Source organism: Seriola lalandi, unplaced genomic scaffold, assembly GCF_002814215.2.
Source record: "Seriola lalandi dorsalis isolate HSWRI2012SDOR001 ecotype SW California unplaced genomic scaffold, Sedor1 jcf7180002054678, whole genome shotgun sequence".
NCBI classification, from domain to species: domain Eukaryota; kingdom Metazoa; phylum Chordata; class Actinopteri; order Carangiformes; family Carangidae; genus Seriola; species Seriola lalandi.
Window position 1 is genome coordinate 1,353,370 of NW_019525231.1, and position 20,249 is coordinate 1,373,618.

At 40.7% G+C, this 20,249-nt stretch overlaps 1 protein-coding gene across 9 annotated transcripts; it reads right to left on the reverse strand.

Annotated features, from left to right (window-relative positions):
* Nucleotides 1-845: 845 nt before the first annotated feature.
* elf2b (E74-like factor 2b (ets domain transcription factor)) lies at nt 846-19,526 on the reverse strand. 9 transcript variants are annotated; one of them, XM_087178196.1, is made up of 11 exons: nt 16,226-16,381; nt 16,048-16,101; nt 11,795-11,955; nt 11,099-11,354; nt 6,109-6,222; nt 5,624-5,812; nt 5,114-5,200; nt 4,782-4,977; nt 3,714-4,106; nt 3,393-3,570; nt 846-3,002 (listed from the first exon to the last, which is right to left on the reverse strand). In XM_087178196.1, exons 3-11 carry the CDS (start codon nt 11,867-11,869, stop codon nt 2,388-2,390), a joined length of 2,103 nt encoding a protein of 700 aa, XP_087034322.1. In that variant the 5' UTR covers nt 11,870-11,955; nt 16,048-16,101; nt 16,226-16,381; the 3' UTR covers nt 846-2,387. The 9 variants fall into 9 exon arrangements, with proteins under 9 accessions (XP_087034322.1, XP_023277857.1, XP_087034324.1 ...); XM_023422089.2 differs by lacking the exons at nt 16,048-16,101; nt 16,226-16,381 and adding an exon at nt 19,392-19,526; XM_087178198.1 differs by lacking the exons at nt 16,048-16,101; nt 16,226-16,381 and adding an exon at nt 17,891-18,109 and having other exon boundaries at nt 11,099-11,351.
* Nucleotides 19,527-20,249: the final 723 nt, after the last annotated feature.

Below are 20,249 nucleotides of genomic sequence, written 5' to 3' on the forward strand. Positions count from 1 at the left end.
TCCCATTCTTGCAATATCTCACTAACGCCTTGAGGGAATTTCTTCAACTCTGACACATTCACTTTGACTCAAAGATGAACTGAATAGATTTTGGAGGTCAAAGGTCACTGTGACCTCAGAAAACACAATTTTGGCCATAACTCATGAATTTATACTCATTATGACACGATTTAACACAAACATCTAATAGGATAAAATGATGAAGTGATGACATTATTATTACGGTATATCCAAATGGTCAAAGGTCAACATCACTGTGACATCATAATGTTCTGCAAAAACACCTATTGGCTATTATTCAGTGTTGTAACTCAGGAATGGAAGATCATGACCATATTTCCTGCAACTTGGCTGGTTGGCGGAGGCATGACCTTCTCGGCCACACTATACCTGAATATCACTCTGGCAGTTGAAAACATTTGTGTCAGTGCTGAATCGTATCAATCTACTGTCTAATCATGGGGAAGTGATTTATCTTTGTCAAGGAATCAGTGAAACAATAACATTTGTGAACTCAAGCAACTGGATGGTAAAACGTAACCACAGAAAGTCTGCACTCAGAGTTCTCCTGATACATTGAGAAAGTAAATGTTATCACTGATTAAAAATGAGGTTAGTTCCACTCAGATTTGATTAAATAAATGTAGGCCACCGTAACCATTTTATCTCGAGTGATTGCTGACATGTACAGGTTTCTAAAAAATAAACTCTGTATGAGAAAAAAGTAACAAAATTACATTTACAAACAAGCCAAATTAAATGAAATCCAAAGCAGTAAATCTTAAACACACAGTCACATCAGCTTCAGCATGAAACTGAAAAAACCATGATGAAAACGGCCGCTGTCGGGTTTCAAATGTCTTTTTATATTTCAGTAAAATCTACTTGAATACACTTTGAAACAAGAGTACAACAAAATAGAATATACTTCAAATGTTGAATATACAAACAGTTCAGTCTGAACACAAACATTTTTCTCTCTATTGTCCCTCTTTTTAGATTAAAAAAAAAAGAAAGAAATGTAGGGCCAAAATGGCACAGACTATTCTGGCAAACTGTTTTAAGGGTGAAGTAAAGTGACCTGGGATCCACAGTGGTTGAATATTATTCACAGGTATTTTGCATAAACTTGCGATTTTCATTGCTTCTCTTTTAAAAATTATAATAACTGCTCAATTACATTGGTGATCTCTGGATTCTTTTTTTCTGAGACATGGCGGCATGCACTGGCCCTGAATCACATTCTTTGCATTTCCATGCAGCCAGACTGTATGGTTGTGAAAAGGAGAGCAAACAAAAAAATACAAGAATTGAGATACAGACAAGATCCTTTTGTCAAATAAATGTGAAAGTCAAACCTAGAGATTTTTTCTAGAAGCTGGAAGACACACTGCAAGCAATCCGGTCACTGACCAACAACATGTTACTGTTTCCCTATATGAGCATTAACAGCCTGATAAACAGAGGAACTAATGATAAAACAAATATTAGATGCCCTAGTTTCAATAATACTGTGCTTGGTACAAGGTATCAAAACACAAAAACAAATTTCAGCTTACTGTTCAGACAATATATGAAAAAGAAAATTAAAATTAAAATCTAAGGCTGTTCTGTTAACTTTAGCTCCGTAAACTGTATAGTAGAGATATATATAAATATGTACATACACAACCATTGTCTGTCTGATATCGTTCCTTGTTAGAGCTTCTGTCAGCTCCACTCTCTCTCTCTCTCTCTCTCTCTCTCTCTATCAGGTAGCACCACCCACACTTGATCTGCACAGTGATATAAGTAAAAAAAATAAGTTGCTGGTTTTAACATCCATAGAGGCAAAATTGGAAACAAATGCCATCTACAAAAGAAGCTTCATTATCCCCCCTCCCCTTGTTTATTTTTCTTCTATTTGACAGTTCACATTTTGGTTGGTTGTAATTATTTGCCTCCTTTTGTAGTGTTTCAGTTTTTTTTTATAAATATATATATATATATATATATATATATATATTCAAGGTTTTTCCCCAATTTGAGTCAGATGCATTTAGGAGGCATAAATTGTAGTGATCAAGGTTGGTCCCTTTGCCTTTCCCAACAACTCCCTTTGAAGTCTGTGTGTATTCCTATGTTGCAGGGTGCAGTTTGTGCTCTGAACACAACAGTCAGAGGTTTCTGTGTGGTTGTGAAGGAGACCGGCTTAGTTCTGTTCGAGTCCTAGGCAGCAACAGGGAAGATGTGAAGACAGGTTGAGGACTAAAAACAGGCCTTCATGAGTCTTTAAAGTCTCATAGACTGCTGCTGGTTATTACAAGAGTAAAAATGACTGCAGACATTTACAAACTAACTGTCTCTGGCGGAGAGGGAGAAGATGGGTACTGGTAAATGTGTGCAATTCAACACTCGGGCTCTTCTGTCTTTATCGTCACATCAGGCGTTTCCAGTTTGATTACCACCTCAGCGTCCTCTGATTGGACATTTTGGACAGTTTTGGGGTTCGCCTGGTTCTGTTGGACTGCCATCGGCATCTGCACCGCCTGGACCTGGACTCCCATTGCCTTCAGCTTCTCCACTGCAACTCCTGTGGTTGCTGGCGCTCCTATCACCAGCTCTGAGCCATTAATGACGCCACTGATGATGCGAGGCTGTGCTGTCAACGTCTGATTGGCTGTTGATACTGTGACCACCCCCGCCCCGCTGCCGATGCTTCCCGGCTGCGACACCATCAGAGTTTGTTGCTGCGCCTGCGTTGGGACGGTGAGTCTCATCACTTGTGTTCCTGGGGCAACGCTAACAGGAGTTAGGGCCCGGACGGTCAGGGGGCTCCCGAGGAGGCTGATGCCCCCTGCGGAGGCTCCCACGCCTGGTTTGTTTGTGCCTGTGGAGGTCTGGAGCTGACACTGAGCTAACTGGTGGGCTGGGATTGTGATGATCTTGGCCAGCTGGACGGTGATCTTGTCTCCGTTCTCCGCTGTGGCTGGGACCATTGTGGGGATGGTCTGGATCACAACCTACACAAAAAGAAAAGTTTTTTTTAGAGTTCATAAAAGTTAAAAGACTAAGACTAAAAACCAAGGATGTGTGTTTAAATAATCTCCTTAATGGATATATAAGTACCAGGTTTAAATGAAACACTTTTGAATGGAATTTAATACCGGTTTCAGAATTATATCAACCCAAATATGAAAGTATGATGGAAAACTAGTAGGGATGATAAGGTCTACAACTATTGATTATAATTTCAATATTTTCAATATTACACAGCTGTATATTAACAATAACTCCAAATGACAGAATTAATCAGCTGAATGTGACCTGGACTTGTAGTGAGCTGTAGTGCAGATACCCTGAAGTAATATGCAAAAGTGCATGTAAGTGAATGAGTTTCCTCATGTACAAACCTTCTGTTGTGAGTTGGTGTTACCGGCAGCCGCACCGATAGTAGGAGTGTTGGTGAGGAGGGTGGTGTGGCCGGCTGCGCCCGTTGTTCCTGCCGGCTGCTGCACAGCAACTGTAGAAATCTTCTGACCCAGTGATGTTGTCATGACTACGGGTACCTGCATAGCCACCCGCACTGTCCTGCAAACGAGAGGTAAGTCAGCAGAGTCAAAAGTTTATACTTACAGTTGGGGAGAAATGCCAACATTTACATAAGCTCTCCTCATAAGAGACATTCTTTAATGTCCAAACTGAAGGCCCTTCTTCCTCTGCAGGAGTCTAACCTGGGCCCAGTGGCAGTAGGGATGATGGCTGTGTGAGACTGCTGGGTCTGACTCTCATCTGGCGCTCCAGAAACCGCCACTATCCGTGGAACCCCTGCTGCCACCATCTTGCTCCCAGTAGCTACAGGAGCTTGGACAATGTTGGTTCTGTTCCCGCTCCGCAGGATGTTGGGCTTCTTGGGGGACGAGAGCTCGGTCACCTGGAGCAGCATGTCTGGCGGCGGCGGCACACGCTCATAGGATGCAGCAGTGTCCGAGCCGATCAGATCGTCGGCGGCAGTCATGTCCGCCTTGTCATCGTCGATGATGACGATGTTTTTGGGCATCTCTTTGAACTGATAAACCAGCCGCTGGCCTTCTACTTTGGCAAGGATGCCACGCTGGTAGTAATATCTGAGGAAAAAAGGATCATCTGAATTATCAGTTGACAAATGTTGTGGAACAGCTGCAAGCAACTGGTGACATTAAATCATATTTCCATTCTTAATAGTGTGAGCTGGTTTCTGCTCTTTGTCTGTTTGCTTCTCTTCTACTCTCTATTTTCACACAGCCCAATTCCCAATAAAGCTGTTCTCATTTATATGTTGACATGTAAATCACCATAAATATGAATGTAAAACAAAGACTGTGCTGTGATTGCAGCTATATTTACTTGTAAAATTATCATTCAGAAGCAACAGAATATCTTTTTTTTGGTCTCTCACACAGACCACAGACACAAAGTACTGCTGTGCGTCTCTGCCACTCACGGAACAGAATAGAGACGGAGATGTGTGCCTCTTGCTTTAAGGCATTATTGTCAACTCTCTTATACAGAAAGTGGCCAAGGTTTGTGCAAAATGTAGCTGGTTTTGTCTCAAGGTGCTTTTTTGAGAAAAAAAAAAAAATCACTAAAGGAAAAAAAAGTTGGCAACACTGCTTGTCTGCACCAATTAATTTTGAAAGAGCAACGCCCATTGGGGAAGTTACACCATTGACCGGCTGACCAATGGTGTAACTTGATCACTCACTCAGTTTACAGAGCTGACCCTGCTGCTGCAGTCCAACCATCACACACAGACTCCTCACCTGAGTGCCCTTCCCATGGTCTCATAGTTCATGTCTGGCTTGTTCTTGTGTTTGCCCCAAAGCTTGGACACGGCCTTTGAGTCAACCAGTTTGAAGATGCCCTTCTCCCTCTGTGTCCACTTGATGTACCTGGGACAGGTGTTCTTGTCCTGGAGGAGGTCCAGCAAGAACTCCCATAGGTAGGTGGTGCTCCCTGCTAAAAATCAAAGTAACTTTGGTGCACAGCTTTATGCAAAATCATTTTATCAGAGCATAACACAATAAAGCCAACAGCTGGATCTAATGTATGCACCTATGTCAGTGATGTCATTAACATTACTACTATGAGATACCTTTTCCTTCTCTTGGTTTCTTCTTGATGCCAAGGTCTGGTGAGCCGTTGGAAAGAGCTGACTGATGTGTCTTTGGCTTCCGTCCAGCTATAAAAGAATATATTTTAAAGAGGACTTTGTCATTCATCAATGTTATTAGTGTCAACTGCACCGAAACAAATGATTCTCAGTTGAGACTCAACAGTAAAAGTTGACCACTAGGTGGTGCTCTTGGATTATGTTGTTCAGTGTACTAAAGGTTGTGGTTTAAGGTCTGTAGCCTGCCTTGTGAGGTACTGTTAATTATAAAACTCACAGATGTTTTCCATTTAAAACTTAGTTTGAAACATTCAAAACATCGTTTTTCCTTTCTCAAAAGCTTTACCCGCCTTCTGGCCACAATATGGTGCTGACACTGTCTACAACTGCATAAAATGAAGGTTTCATAGGCTTTTTCACAGCTTTGAAGTACCAGGAACTCACTTAATAGATGAATTCTCTGTTGGCAAAAAACACATTGTTTTTGTTTACCTTTCCTCTTCCTGACAGGCCCGTGGTCAGGTTCTGGTTCTGGATCCTCCAGCAGAGTGACCATCTCCTCATCTTCCTCTTCGCAGCAGTCCTCTGTCGATATCTCCACCTCTGTCTCTGCAATCATGTCAGGACGCATGGCAGCGTGAAGGAAGTCTGGCGTTGCTACGCATGGTGGGATAAAAGCTTCTGGATGGAGGAGAGAAACAGGGAAGAATTAAAATTTGCATTATAAAGTTTTGATTGAAGTTTGGTTGATGAGAATTTTGACTATGACATTTTGTTAGTACATAAGGATTAAAGCTCCTTTGGCCAAGTTGTACTATACCGACAAGAATCTAAATTCTTATCGTTTTGGAGGATTAATCATGGTATTAAAAAAAAATTGACTCAAAAATTCCTTAGTCTTATTTATAAAACATTACAAGCATCAGCTTCAGGTTTATAAATACTGTTTTCCTGTTGTATTAGCTTGTGTGTGTTACCTGGACTACGGTCCTCTCTGAGGCTGGACGGTGAATCCATGCGTAGCAAAGCCTCTGCTGCCTCAATGGTCTTGTCAGAGCAGTGGACACTAGTGCCATGGACAGAAGCCTCCACTGAAACACACACACACACACACACACACACACAGAACAATTTAACAAATAGCTTAGGGAAAATAAAGTTTCTGGTTGAGCCCAGTGAAGCCAGTTTCACCAAAACAAATCACAAGTTTCACTTGTGATAAAATGGCACAATTTCTGCATTTACATGTTAATAATCTTAATAACATCATCTTAATAATTTTCAGATAAACACACCAAACAATTCTTTCACACAATGCTGCACAACATGCACCGTGCAACTATATGGTGCCCCCTAGTGAAAAGTCCAGTTGCTCTAGGAGACTGATATGTCATTTTCAGTAGTCAACACATTCACTCTGATCCAGACACAGTATGAAATGATGTAAAGAACAACCTTCACTGTAGGAAATGTTTTTACTCTCTAGCCTCTTTTCATTTGTTGAACTAGCTATCTTGACAGTTTTTTACCCTGCACATTTGCTTTTTGCCTGAAGCTGATACCAGAGTTGCTTACAATACTGAAGACTGACAGGGGAAATATTCACAGAGGGCATGAAAAATCAACTACACCTACAGCTGCCCTCCCATATCTGCATGCATGCAGCTAGAAGCCTACATGTAGTCCTTGTTTACTGTCTCACACATAGTAAGATAAGGTGCAAAAAGACAAAACATTGTTTGATTCAAAAATGGAATTCAGCCCATTGTAAAAGAAATGGTGCGTGGGACCCTGAGAAGGAACCCTGGGCACCTGCTGCTGTTGTCAATCACTGGTGGGAAACACGAGATCCTGTTCCATCCTGTCCTGTCCATGTTTGGCTATCTCAACGAGGCAATGGACACTGAACAGGAGAGAGGAGTGGGCTATCTTTAGACTGTTTCACTCATTCAGTCCCTCACACAAACAAACAGGACATATTGGTAACCATCCCAGCAGAGACTCTATAGCCTGCTGAGCTGCCCTTGCAACCAGGCAGCTGTGCCGTAATAAGATCACCAATAGGTGTGAGGTCAGAGAGCTGCAGCTGGGCTTGACCTACATAAGTACATATAGAAACTCTGTTCTGTTCATATCAAGTCTGTCCAACTTGTTAGGACTGTGATTTATACTGAATCATTTAATAATAAACTTTAGAAACATCGGCAATGTTGTAGTAAATTAGCAACGTGTGTGGGTAAAAGCATTAGAATAGTTAAAGTTAAGAACATCTCTATTATGAACATATACTACTATGTAAAGGCGCCAAGAATAGCAGCAAGTCCGACAAAAAGTAGTGCTGCATCTCGATGACTTCCGTGTTTACACTCCTCATCCTTTCCCTCCAGTTCTCTTCGAAGAAGCTCACAAATCCTCTTGTCACTCAACAACCGCCTCACCTCCTATTGGCTCATTATTCGCTCTACAGCCCGCCCCCGGTGAAATCTGATTGGACTCTTACTGACGTTTTAAAGCCCCCCGCACACTATTGGACTGACAAGGAAGTCAATCTGAGGCACACCCCACCCACTCACATAAACAATGCTTCCGCCATCGAAATGGGACGAAAATACTTTAAATATTGCGATTAAAAAGACGTGAAAACGAAGCGGTGTTTTCACGACACATCGTGCATTCACAAAAACAGGTAACACATGGACAAAATCACGTAAAATGCGTATCTGTAGGTCAGTATGGTCGAAGGCTGAAGCCGCACTTGAAACAAGTACAAGGAAGAAAGCGAGTGAATCAGGCCGTCCCACGCTTCAGTCACACACAGCACAACACGATAACGGAAACGATCCAACAAATATATCACAACCTTTGACACGGGAAATATGAGCTATGAGCTGTCCAAAACTAAAAATCATAAAAATACAATATTACACAATTATCTTTTAGGGGTAATTAACAGTTATTCGGGGACAAGACTATCACTGCAGTTTATTTCTACAAACGGAACAAACTAAAGCCAGCCACGGTTAAATACTAAGACATACGTCAATCATAACACTAACAAAGGTGATATGTGACAGTGGTACAGGTTGATGCTAGTAAAAATAAACCCACATGTCCTTCCGACTCAGACAGCGTGGCAAAGACGTAGGAAAGACAACATCTTTACACTTCCTGGTTGTGCAGAGCCGATCTGCAAACCGTTATTCTATATCCCGCTGCTATGTGAAAAATCTGCTCCAACATGCAAAACACACTTCGTGCAGACAACAGTCCAACTGTGCAGACTGGCAGGCCCTGCGAAAGTTTTTCCCCTCTTAAACCGGGTTTGATAAACCGTGTAGCATCGCCATGCAGGTTGCTACCAAGGTGATCACTTCCTGATTGCCCTCCATTACTTCAGTACACTCCTCAGCGGACTGAGGAGCAGCGGCCGACGTTAAAAACTCAAGCCGCGCGTTAATGTTAGCTCCCGTGTCGGGATTGCGAGTATATAAAGTTACGTTACCGGCTCTGATGAGTAGATCGAGCTGGTTTGCGTGCCCCCCATGCTGTGAAGTCGCCATGTTTTCCCCTTGCTGCAGATTCACATTGACTTCTCACTGAATTGTATGGGAAGCTACTAGCTCAGATCACTCCGCCGCTAATGGGAAATCTCGATTTCAACGCGACACGTTACGGCGACCGAAATGTATCCCTCCGCCGCCGACACAGGAAATCCTTCCTTCGCCCTCCCTCGCTTGCGTAGTAACTACGTCAAATAAAGCGGTACCATGATAACTGTTTTCGTAAACATAGGGGACAAATAATTCTAATTACAACACAACAAAGCTGCAGTTTGCACAATTAATTCACAAAAACTGTAAACAAGACAGTGCATCTAAAGCATTTCATTTCAAAACAATGAACAACACAAATGTTTTGTAAGGACTGTGATTATTTGTGTTCATTGTTCTGCACTGAAACTATGGACTATGATTACTTCACAGCATGTATTTTTTGCCTCGCAACTATTTATTTTCCAAAAGATAATTGCCTGTGAGCAGTATGAACTGTGGAAGGTAAAGTTTAAATGTTAATTAAAAAATGATTGGTCAACACCAACTAAATACTTAAGTGTTCAAAGTCCAAAATATTCTTAAGATTTATAATTTAAGGTCTGAAGCAATATGTGTGAGTGTCATAAAACATGACCAAAACTCTTACATTTTAGCTGACAACTATACAGGATTATTTCCTACTCAGGTGTAGTACTAATGTGTTGTGGAAATGCTTTTAATGCAGAATGTATGCATTTTCAGACTTTTTTTCAGATGTCTGCACCTGCTCTTTTGTTAGATGTAACTGTCTTTTTGTCTCTCTGGGATTTCAGAGACACAAAGTAATGAACTATACGAAAAGACAAAAAATATGCATTTATAGTGAGGCATTTTGAACACTCAAGTTCCTTCTCAACTAATGGTCACAATCCATGGTGGTGGATACCCAGTACCATTACATTGTCAGTCTCCAATATATGAAATCAATATCCTTGAGCTTGACACAGCACATTTTTCATTTAGAACCAGGCTTAATATATATATATATATATATATATACACACACACACACTATACAGGTCAGAATTCCTGACATCCAAGCAGACACAATGTGCAAAATGGTCAAAACTATTAATTACATTTCCTGTAATTATGATAAATTCTTGATCCTGCTCAAAGATTCTTCTATTTTAGATTATGTGCAAATGATGATGTAATTTGGGACAGTGTGCATGAATACAGCGTCCATAAATTCAAATTATATAGCCTCTGTCTGACTGTTTCATACTGATGAACACGGCACTGGACTGGACATTAGTCACTATTAAAAAGAGATTAATGGATGAGTACTGAGCTGATTACTGAACTAACACACCTTCCCTGTCCATGAAGTTGTAACTGTCCAAAAATATCCACAAGGTGGCAGCACATGGACACAGGAGTCTAAAACCCTCACAGCCTACTTAACCAGATTGTGTCAATAGAGCTGGCAGCAGAATCGTGTGACAAAAGCAACACTTTCTAAGCTTGAATTAACGAGCCCAAGTGTGGACCTTGGATTTTATATTCATGTGAACTCACAAAATGTTCAATGCTTTTTGAAACCTTTAAAATAGATTGGAAAACCTTTTCACTAAAAAATACATGCATCAGCCCAAGAAGCTTTGAAGTCAGGGGTGAAGAGATAGAGAAAGCAGAGATGTACCAAATAAATAAAGGAGGAGAATGAACAAAGCCAAAATAACAGGTCGTCAACACTGCAAATAAAAAGGCACAGGCACACCACAAAAACAGTATTTTAAAAAATATGCTGGACAGTGTAATATGATGAATGAGTCAATTTTGACTTGGATTCAGTAGCAGGACAAAGTCAGGGAAAAATAGTTCCCATTTTTTTTTAATTTGCCAATCTTACTGATGGCTCTGGCAATCACACAGGCTGAAAACATGTAAATGAATAAATCCTTACAACTGTGTTAATGTGAAGCAAATCAAGGCTCATGGTAAACTCAAACTATCAGCTTGTTAGTTAAAGACAATTGGATTAATAAATGTATCAATAGTCCAGAATCAATGTGTTGTTTTTGAAACACACAGCCCATTAGTGTGTACAGAACCACAACAGGTGAAATTTATTTTTCCCAATAATATGAAACCTTAGTGAGCTGGTGAAAATGGGAATGATGCATCAACAGTTATAGCAGGATATATCAAAGAGACATGAGCCAAATTTCTCAGCACGTTGGGTAGAAGGGTGAGTCAGGTTAGTTAAGGACCAAGGTTTGCTCTGGCCATTCCGGGTAGTGGGTTGCAAGTGTAATGTAACAGACACTGCATCATAGTCAGCTGATGCACTACCCTACAGCAGCAAAAGGAAGATTAAGAAGTTAACATTAAATCCAATCTGATAAATACAGGCGTATTTATACCTCACCTACATCCCCTTCTGTCTCCACCTCCTGCTCATCACCCACTTCCTGCATCAGGTACGCCTCGTCATCGTACACCAACACCTGGGCTGAGTAACTTTGCTCCTCGATCAGGCTCGCACCAGGTACCTCCTCCACTATGACTGCTGGGTAGTCCTCAGCCTCCTCTCTGTCATGTACCTCCTCATAGGCCTCCTCGGCTTCACACTCGCCTTCCACCTCTCCTTCCAGCTCCAGATCCACCTCATACTCTCCCTCCTGCTGGAGAAAGGCAATGAGGGACAGAGGAGAGCAAGACAGTCAAAAACAAGAAGTTTAATGTAAGCCTTTATCAGGAACGAATGAGTTCAGAAATGACAAAATAAGGCAGTATTATTACCAGCCAGTTGCTGGTATTGTTTTCACCTTGTGAGTCTGTGAGTATGTGTGTGTCATCATGGCAAAACATAAACCTGGAGACACCTACTGCAGTGAGAACTACCACAGAGGTGGAGTTGATTTCATGGACAGATTTTTGTCAGTGTGACAGCGTCCACAACTGTGCAAGATGCAGTTACGAAAAACTTTCATGGAATAACTACTGAGCACTCATGTAATAATGTAGCAATGACCAGTAATGAACTTCTGCATGTTGACGACACCTGGGGTGATCCCATTGCAAGATGGTCTCTAGTTTCTGCTTGTGTCTGTGTCCAACCAACCTGCTGGGGGTCCTCTTCCGCTGTGACATACTCCACCACTGTCCCACCAGTGTCGACCAGCACCACTGAGGTCATGACTCATGCTCCTCGGGGATCACACAGCCAGCGATTTGCCACAGCTCTTGTCTGGTGGCCTCCACCTGTGTGGCGAACAACAGCCCCTGGAGAGATGAGAAGCACTTGATGAACAAAACTTGCAGCATAATATATGTTTGTCAAAAGTGAGATGAACTGAAGTCGAGCTATTTCTCTGTTCACTGTGATTAAATAGTGAATGCCTTGATGTTTCAGAGTTGCTAATGTTGCTAATTCTCTTGTGCAAAAAATCAATCAAGAAATAATTTAACATTTTGGGAAATTTGTTTCTGTACGGACCTCAGAGTACTAACGATCTTCTCATCTAACTCTTGGCAAGAAAACAAACAAGCATATTTCCCAAAATGCAAAACTATTCTTTTAAAGTATTATGAAGTCCAGATACGTCACTGTCAAACAAACAGAGATTAGGAAAAAACTGGACTGCTCACAATTAACAACCTGAACAATTCTTTACAAAATAAAAGAAATCTGACCAACACGTCTCTACACCTTCCTCCATCCGTCCCAACTGTAATCCAAGGCCACATTAAGGGCCAGAGATCTCTTGCATCTCTTTCATGTCTTCCCCTCTGACTTCAGCCTGCAGGAAGTGCCTGTCTGCTATTACAGGAAGAAATGCACTGACAGGAAGCCAAGTCATTCCCTCAAAACACGCACACAGTATCCAGTGGAAGACTGAGGCAGGGTGGACTGGACCCATGGCAACAGTTGCTAAGAACCATGGGCCTTCAGTTCCTGTTCTGTGCTGTTCTGCGTAGTGACAATGGGATATAAGACAAAGGAAAAGCTGGAGCATAAAAGGGACAGGCAGATAAACACACACAGCATGATGCTGTTTAAACTGCTGCTCAACCTACTCTTACTATGCTCGGTTTTTAAGGGGCTTTCTTGGCCACTAACCTACTGAGATTTGAGTGAGGTATTTGGTGAGTACGCAGGTTTCAAAATGGAATGAAAAATAATATAACACAACTTAAGGAGTCAATAAAGTTCAAATAAAATGGTTGTTGAATCATCAAACAAGCATCTGAAACCCCCTCCACCCACATCTTTGCAACATCAGAAGTGGCAGTTCACTAAATCCCAGGAACAGCAGCGTATTCCATATATCAAGAGTAGGGAGGGTGGTGACCAAAAACACCAAATCAAAGTGTGTTTCTCTGCTCAAACTTACAATAAGCTACAAATATTAACATTTACAGCTATCTAACTTACTATATTAGTAACCTAACCCAACATTACTTCCAAGGCAAGGGTACCTTTCATACTACATTATTTACAGGGGTACAGATTTTTATTTTTAAGAAAAAGCCTAATTCACAATGGAGCATCCACTGTGTAGGAGCTGATACTTGACTCTTCTTTATCAGAGTTGAGGGTAATGTTAGTGGTTCTGCTCTAATGAATTTGAGGAAGGTTTCCAGCAACCGCATTTGAACTCATTATCCGAAAAGCATTAACTTTACCGAAAAACACTGGTTAGTCCTCATCCTCAAAGCCCTTTTCTTGTTGCATTAAAAGTGAAACATACTCCTTGAATATACACATACTATAAAGCAAAAATCTAACCTCTGTCTTGCCTGTCCAAGTAACTTATCTAAGCAAAATGGGGTCATGTTGTAACAAAAATAAGTGTGATCTTATCATACTTTGTAATACTAGAAGCAGCTTCCTGTCTTCTACATGAATCATCTCTTTGGATGTTAATTTTTTTTTCATGCTGCTTTAGCCTCAGTCTTTTAGCATGATATCATGTATGCAGCAATCAAGTACACGCCTAAGATCCTTGACAGGGATTTTGTTTTAAAACAAGTCAAGAAACAATGAAAAGTCAACCAGAGGCAATGTTTTTAACTAACTCATGGAGCTGATATTAACTTAATTAACTAGCTACATCTGATCAAATTTACTGGTGATGGTTCTCATTTCAGCTGGAAAAATCCTGTGCCAGATAGAAATGAGAAGCTGTTGTTGTCCATCTATGTCTAAAATCAGGGACAAATTATTTTGAAAATTTTTAAGAATTGTGAGAGGTCAGTATACACACATTTTCATTGCAATTTGCATATGTGCCATGCAAGACTTGAAAGCTTAAAAGGTGTAGTGACAGTAACTAAATTGGACAGAGTTTAGAGCACTCCAAGCATCAATTGTTCAGGTTTGTGGAGGTGACAGAGCATAAATTTCTCCCTGCAAACTCTTTTTCTCAATCTTCACACAACTACTTCCATCACTTTTCATGTGGAAAACCAAATACAACACCTTTAATGAGAAGAGATTGTCAGAAAGTATGCATCATTATTCCTATTAGTCCAATCCTGTCTGCCCTCTCTCTGACAGAAGGCGCTTCACTTTGGCTTCAAAACAACTACAAACACTTTTGCCTTTAGATGTGCTCGGATAACACTTGATGAAGCATACTGTGCCCTTTAATTTAACATAAACAATGTACCAGACAGAACAAACTTTATTCTCCTTTTTGACCACAGCACATCTACCCACTTGAACAGCCTAGGGTGCCAACCCTCTGCTTAAAGATAATCCTACAAAAAAATTCTTTAAATTCTTCTGTAGGCACAAAGACAAGAATTAGGAATAACTCTTTCTCACTGACACTTCAATTTCTCAACATTTTTCAATGTAAAAGAAGTAACGTATTTAAAAATACCCAGAACACAATGTAAAACAGCCTGACTGTACAACGTCCTCTGACATGGTGTGTGTGAGCACATGCTCGGTTACTCTAACTGCTGTATAATGGATGAACCATGCTGTGCCAGTGTTCCCTCCGTTACTGAAACCAACATGCTCTCAGCTCAGATGGAAACCCTATGTTCAATTATTCAAACACATACAGCAGGCACTTATCTATAGACTTTTACATACTGTTTATGAAGGGGTATCTAGAGTCCCAGAAAATCAGACCAGGACAGGTTGTAACTTTATGCTACAGAGTGTTAAATTATAAAGGCCAACCCCGTGTCCAATCTTCTCATCTCCCATCCTAACTTTTTTTTTCTGAATATTTCATGCTTCACCTGTTGTTTCAGGCAATGTTGAGCACAGAAACGTGTGTGCACGTGTTTCTCTGTGTGCTGTTATTTTACAGTTAAACTGACAGAAGTTATTACGTAAGTTTATGGAGGAGTTGGAGATTGTGACACACTCGGTTTTTGTAATCTATCAAGCCCATATAACCATTCTCATTAGAAAGCCAGTCAGAAAGAGAAGTTGTGTCATAGTGCGAAGTCCTGTGTGTGATGACTGTCAAGTAATTTTACCTTGGTCAACAGAATGATCTGGCATTAAAGTCACAGTATAGATCTGTTTGGATCAGCCTGGGCAAAAACTTTTCACCTACTCAGAGAACTTAATCTAACTGGACAAATGCAGTCCCTCCTTCTGCATAATACAAGGTGCATTGTCACACGGAGTATGCAACATGCTTACTGAAATGGCTTAATCACATGCGTGCGCGCGTGCGCGCGCACACACACACACACACACACACACACACACACACACACACACACACACACACACACACACACACACACACACACACACACACACACACACAGCAAATAGACTTGTGGGATCTGTTAGGAGTTGAGTCTCCTAAACAGGACCTGCAGGTTGCATTGATTCAAACAAGTATTACAGGACCTTCTGGACGATTGCGAACGTGTGGCCGCATTGCAGCTTCTCTGCTCAAAAATAAATGAGTGGAGAGCTTTCATTAGCACCATTTCAACAAACTATTTCATTTGGAATCCACCAGCAACTTGTCATGTACCAAGCGAAGGGATTAATCATTTTACAGGTCAAAAGCAGTCCATCAATGTGACCTTTTCACTCCTTACAGTTAGCATCTAGTCATGTTGAATATAGTATTAAGTAGTAAGTATTCCTGCAACAGTGAAAATAATTCTGGATAAGAGATACAGCTACATGTCTTAGCAATGAATGTGTGCAATCAACACTTAACTTATGATTACCAGGGTGACAAGCAGCTTGAGCCTATTACAGATATTGCTCTGGTTCATGGTGAGTCAGTAGCAATGTCAAGACTTCACGAGATACAGCACAGTCATCCTGACGGGGCAACTTTCCCACCATGGCATTCCAGCGAATGAAAAAAAGTACAAACTTGCCTTTCCACAGAAAAGTTGATATGACTCATAACACCGGCTGGCATCTTTACTTGTCTGCGGTTTAAAAATCCACAAAGAGACAATGAGGAGAATTCAAATATGAGATAAGTTTTCTTGCAGAAAAAGCAATAGAACTTTTCTTTGCATCTTTCTCTGTCTGTTTGACTCTCTCACACACCTCCTCTCTGTCCGATATCCATCCGATATCCATCCATCCAGCCGGCCATCCATCTCCTCTCCCTGCCTGTATGTTCACCATCTGCCTGTTCCCTGAGTGGAAGGAACCTCTCAGAGCGATTCAGCACTTCTCAGACCCTGCCCTGAGCACAGATCACATGACAAGGAGGGTGGAACGAACACTCACACTCACACACGCTCACACGCTCACATGCTCACACACACACACACACACACACACACACACACACACAGTCACATGATCTTTCAACAACAGAGCTTTTGTTCCAAGTAACTGGGGCTGCTGGTAAAGATACAACGCCCTGCCTTGTGCCCTGCCCTGCCCTCCACCAACACACACATACACACACTGATGACACAACAAGCAAATATATGGCAGGATTTACTTGATATCCAATCACCCCATACGGACACATTTCACTGTAACTAAGTTGCTACAATGATGTCCTCGAGCTGTGTTATTTCTCTTGTGATCATTACTGTAGTCCAGATGATAGCGTCTTGTGAGTCATTTCCAGAGCTTTGAAGGGTTTAAGATATTTGGTTAAAAAAAAGAGTTTTGGGTCAAAATAAGTCCAAAACTTCTGAAATATTTGTTCCACAATACAAATTATAGTGTCTAGTATTTCAATGGTGACATATTAAAGAGGAGTGGGTGACACCATTGTGTAAACAGCCTAAAAATATTGGCAAACATTCAAGCATAGTGCAAAACATATGTCAACAAGTAGTCCAAACTAAATTAAATTAAATATCACATGACTAACTTTTGTCTGTAAGATATACTCAATTCCTTAGATTTGACAAGTCAAACATTTGGTAAAGTGGGCCTTTTACATTATGTAGTTGGAAATTATTATTATTTGTCAGACACTTTAAACAAAAAAGTTTTCCAGCCTCCATCTTACTGTCAAATGGTTTCATGCAAAGGTTTTGCATTAACAAGCAAAATTGTTTACATTGTTAACATGACATGAATGCAGCATTAAACCTTAGTGGTGGTGATATGACTTGGCATAATGTGACCAACTGTTATTGTTAAAATATTTGATTTGAGTCCAACACTACTTATAGTAGGTGCATATGTAGTTAAAAAACCAAACAATATGTTGTAGGGCTGCAAATAATGATTATTTTGATTATTGATTAATATACCTATTGCTTTCATCGATTATTTAATGTATGTCAGCAAATAGTGTAGGAATTATTTATTATATTCTGTTATAGTCTGTCAAATTAAATAATAGAAAGCTTCTATGGCATTCATGTACCTGTTCATGTTTAACCTGAGCCATGCCAAACAACAATGATAGCATTCATATCACATCCACACACCGTTATTAGTATACAGCTGTTCATTCGTACTCAGTATCTGTGTCGGTATTGGGACATCTCTAGCTCAAACACTGGAATCATCATAGAGGTTATCGTCCTATTTAATCCAAAACCCTATTAAAATCAGCACAAGGGAGCCGTGGGTGTCCAAATCAAGACAAAACATGAAAATGACCAAAATGAGTAATACAGTAAGGATTTACAGAAAAGTGACAGTAAAATAATAGCAATCATGCTTAGCTTATAATGACCCTCAGAGTGAGTGTATCTTAGTCCACTGCACTCTTCAACAGATACACTACAAGCTTACCTTTGCAACATCCAAGCCCAACCTTTGAGGTTTACTTCTATCAGCGCTCATCCTCATCTCCTGTAACCCATCATGCAGCCATCTCCATTGTACCGATCCCTGCGCTCAGTTTCCGTATCTGGTCTTTCTTTCAACAGGCCTCTCATGATTTAGCTCCAACACAGACCACTCAGGCATGACTGCTGCCACCCAGCAGAAACCTTCAGACCGCAGTTCTGCTGTTAGCTCACAGTGCAGGATATACCAGCTGAGCAAAAGGCAAGCTAGTCAATCATTTACCAGTACCAGCAGAGAAACTCCACCACAGCTCACACTGAAAACAGCCGCCTCTGGCCTCTGTACACTAAATAACACTATTTCACCACACAAAATCAAAACTGTAAATTCCAGGAATCTGCAGACCTGTAACTTAAAAAGGAATACTGTGCTAGGACATTAGATTATGCACATTAATAGAGTCCTCAAAGATAGTATCAACAGGTAGGTGGTGATTAAATAGATAATTATAGAAGGAACTATTAAATGTATTTCATCCATCCAACACTAGTTGAAAGTTTTATTTTGAGTTTTAAATGATTACTTGCACATTAAGTGTTTGTAATTTTAAGAATGGTTAATCATCTGAGTAATTATCAGTTAAAATACCCAAAAATCTCTTGAATGACGCTTGTCTTTCCAGACAACACAGTCTAACTTTACACTTTCAACTTAGTTTAATCCGGATGGATTCAATTACATGAATGTCAAGAAGTAATTTAAGGAGGGAAGTAAATATTTATACCAGCTATTGACTTATTCAAATTTTCAACAAGCAAGGAGAGAAAATGGAAAACGCCTTACCATGTTGACAGCAAGCCACAAGCATCAATGGCCTACTTATCTCCACCTGTTACTACATCATATTGCAGGCTAACAATACCATGCACTCAATTGCTATCCAACAAAGCCAATATAGTTTCAGTATGTTGACACAGTCACACTGTGACAATACCTCTGACACATGAAAAAGGGTAATGCGGTCAGATCCAAGACCAAAGTTGGTTATGATTACAACCCCCTGCACACAGTCACACAGCTGGCTGCCCGCCTGTTTGCCTTGCTCACAAATGAAGATCATAAAATACAACATAAAGAGTATGTCAGGCATGTACAGCCAGTCTCGGGGGCAATTCGCTGGTGCGATGGTACCTTTGCTCTTCACTGCAGCTAACCTTATCAATGAATTAGTAGCCAGCGCTCTCTTTATTTACATACAGTTATGTGACAATGGTATAACTAGCTGGCAAGGAAATTATGTGCTAGAGGACGCATTTCAAGAACATATAATTTTTGAGAAAACGACGCACACAAGCGGCAGTTGAATAGAAAAAGAAACTCAATATTGACATTAACTTAGCTAACGTTAGCTAGCTGAGTTAGCATAGTGACAAAAACATGCTGCCAGAAAAGAAACCCAACAAACCATGTGGTTAATGCTAGCTAATCAGGTCACCTCACTTACCGTAAAATCCTCCTTTTTGCTTCTTGCTGGTAACAAACTTAGTTTATAGGGAGCAGCCTGACGTTAGCTGGCTGGCTAATGGGAGTTTGCGCTGTGTGTGTGCGTGTGTGTGTGTGCGCGCGTGCATGCATGTGTGTGTGCGCGCGTGCATGCGTGTGTGTGTGTGTGTGTGTGTGTGTGTGTGTGTGTGTGTGTGTGTGTGTGTGTGTGTGTGTGTGTGTGACATCCAGTAACCTCTCCTCCTCTCCGGACGACTCTGCCCTGCTGTCGACTGTCAGGCGGAGGAGTCTCGCTGCTAATGGTAACGCTAGCTAACCTGCCGTTAGCCGTCTGTTTTCATAACAAGGAGCCCCGGAGCCTGCAGACAGAGGAGTATGAAGACCTCGTTGCTCCTAGTGTTTCATGTGGGATAATGAAAAGATAAAGACGCTGCTTTGTGGCTGCTCCTCTCTACTAATGGAGACTGACTCGCTTGTCAGTTTACTCTGCTTGTTCAGGCAAATTACACTCATGACGTCATGACGTACAATAAACAATCACAGTTCACCAGCAAAAACTAATCCATTTCACTTTTATTAAAGAGTTTTATTTTCTTTGTTTAAGAAAATAACAGCATTCTGTTGTATTCCACAAGTTATAGCAATCGAATAAATAATGTGTTGGTTTTTAAAATAATCTATTTTCTTCATATTATATATGTTTTATGTAGGCTATATTCTTCTTCATGATGGTCAGAAGTAAAAAAAAAAATGCAACATAATATCTTAATGCTTGGATAAATGATCAAATAATAGTTATGTCTTCACCAAGTGGTTCACTATAGCACAGTTGTTAATATATAGGACGGGTTAACAGGAG

Bases quoted from the DNA above. Each gene is read 5' to 3' on its own strand.
- elf2b (XM_023422089.2), bottom strand. From the start codon at position 11,869: ATGACCTCAGTGGTGCTGGTCGACACTGGTGGGACAGTGGTGGAGTAT. The intron at 6,223-11,098 runs GTGAGGTATAAA...TGTGTGTTTCAG, and splicing joins GGAGACAGAAGGGGATGTAG to TGGAGGCTTCTGTCCATGGC. The intron at 4,978-5,113 runs GTATCTCATAGT...TTTGATTTTTAG, and splicing joins GAAACCAAGAGAAGGAAAAG to CAGGGAGCACCACCTACCTA.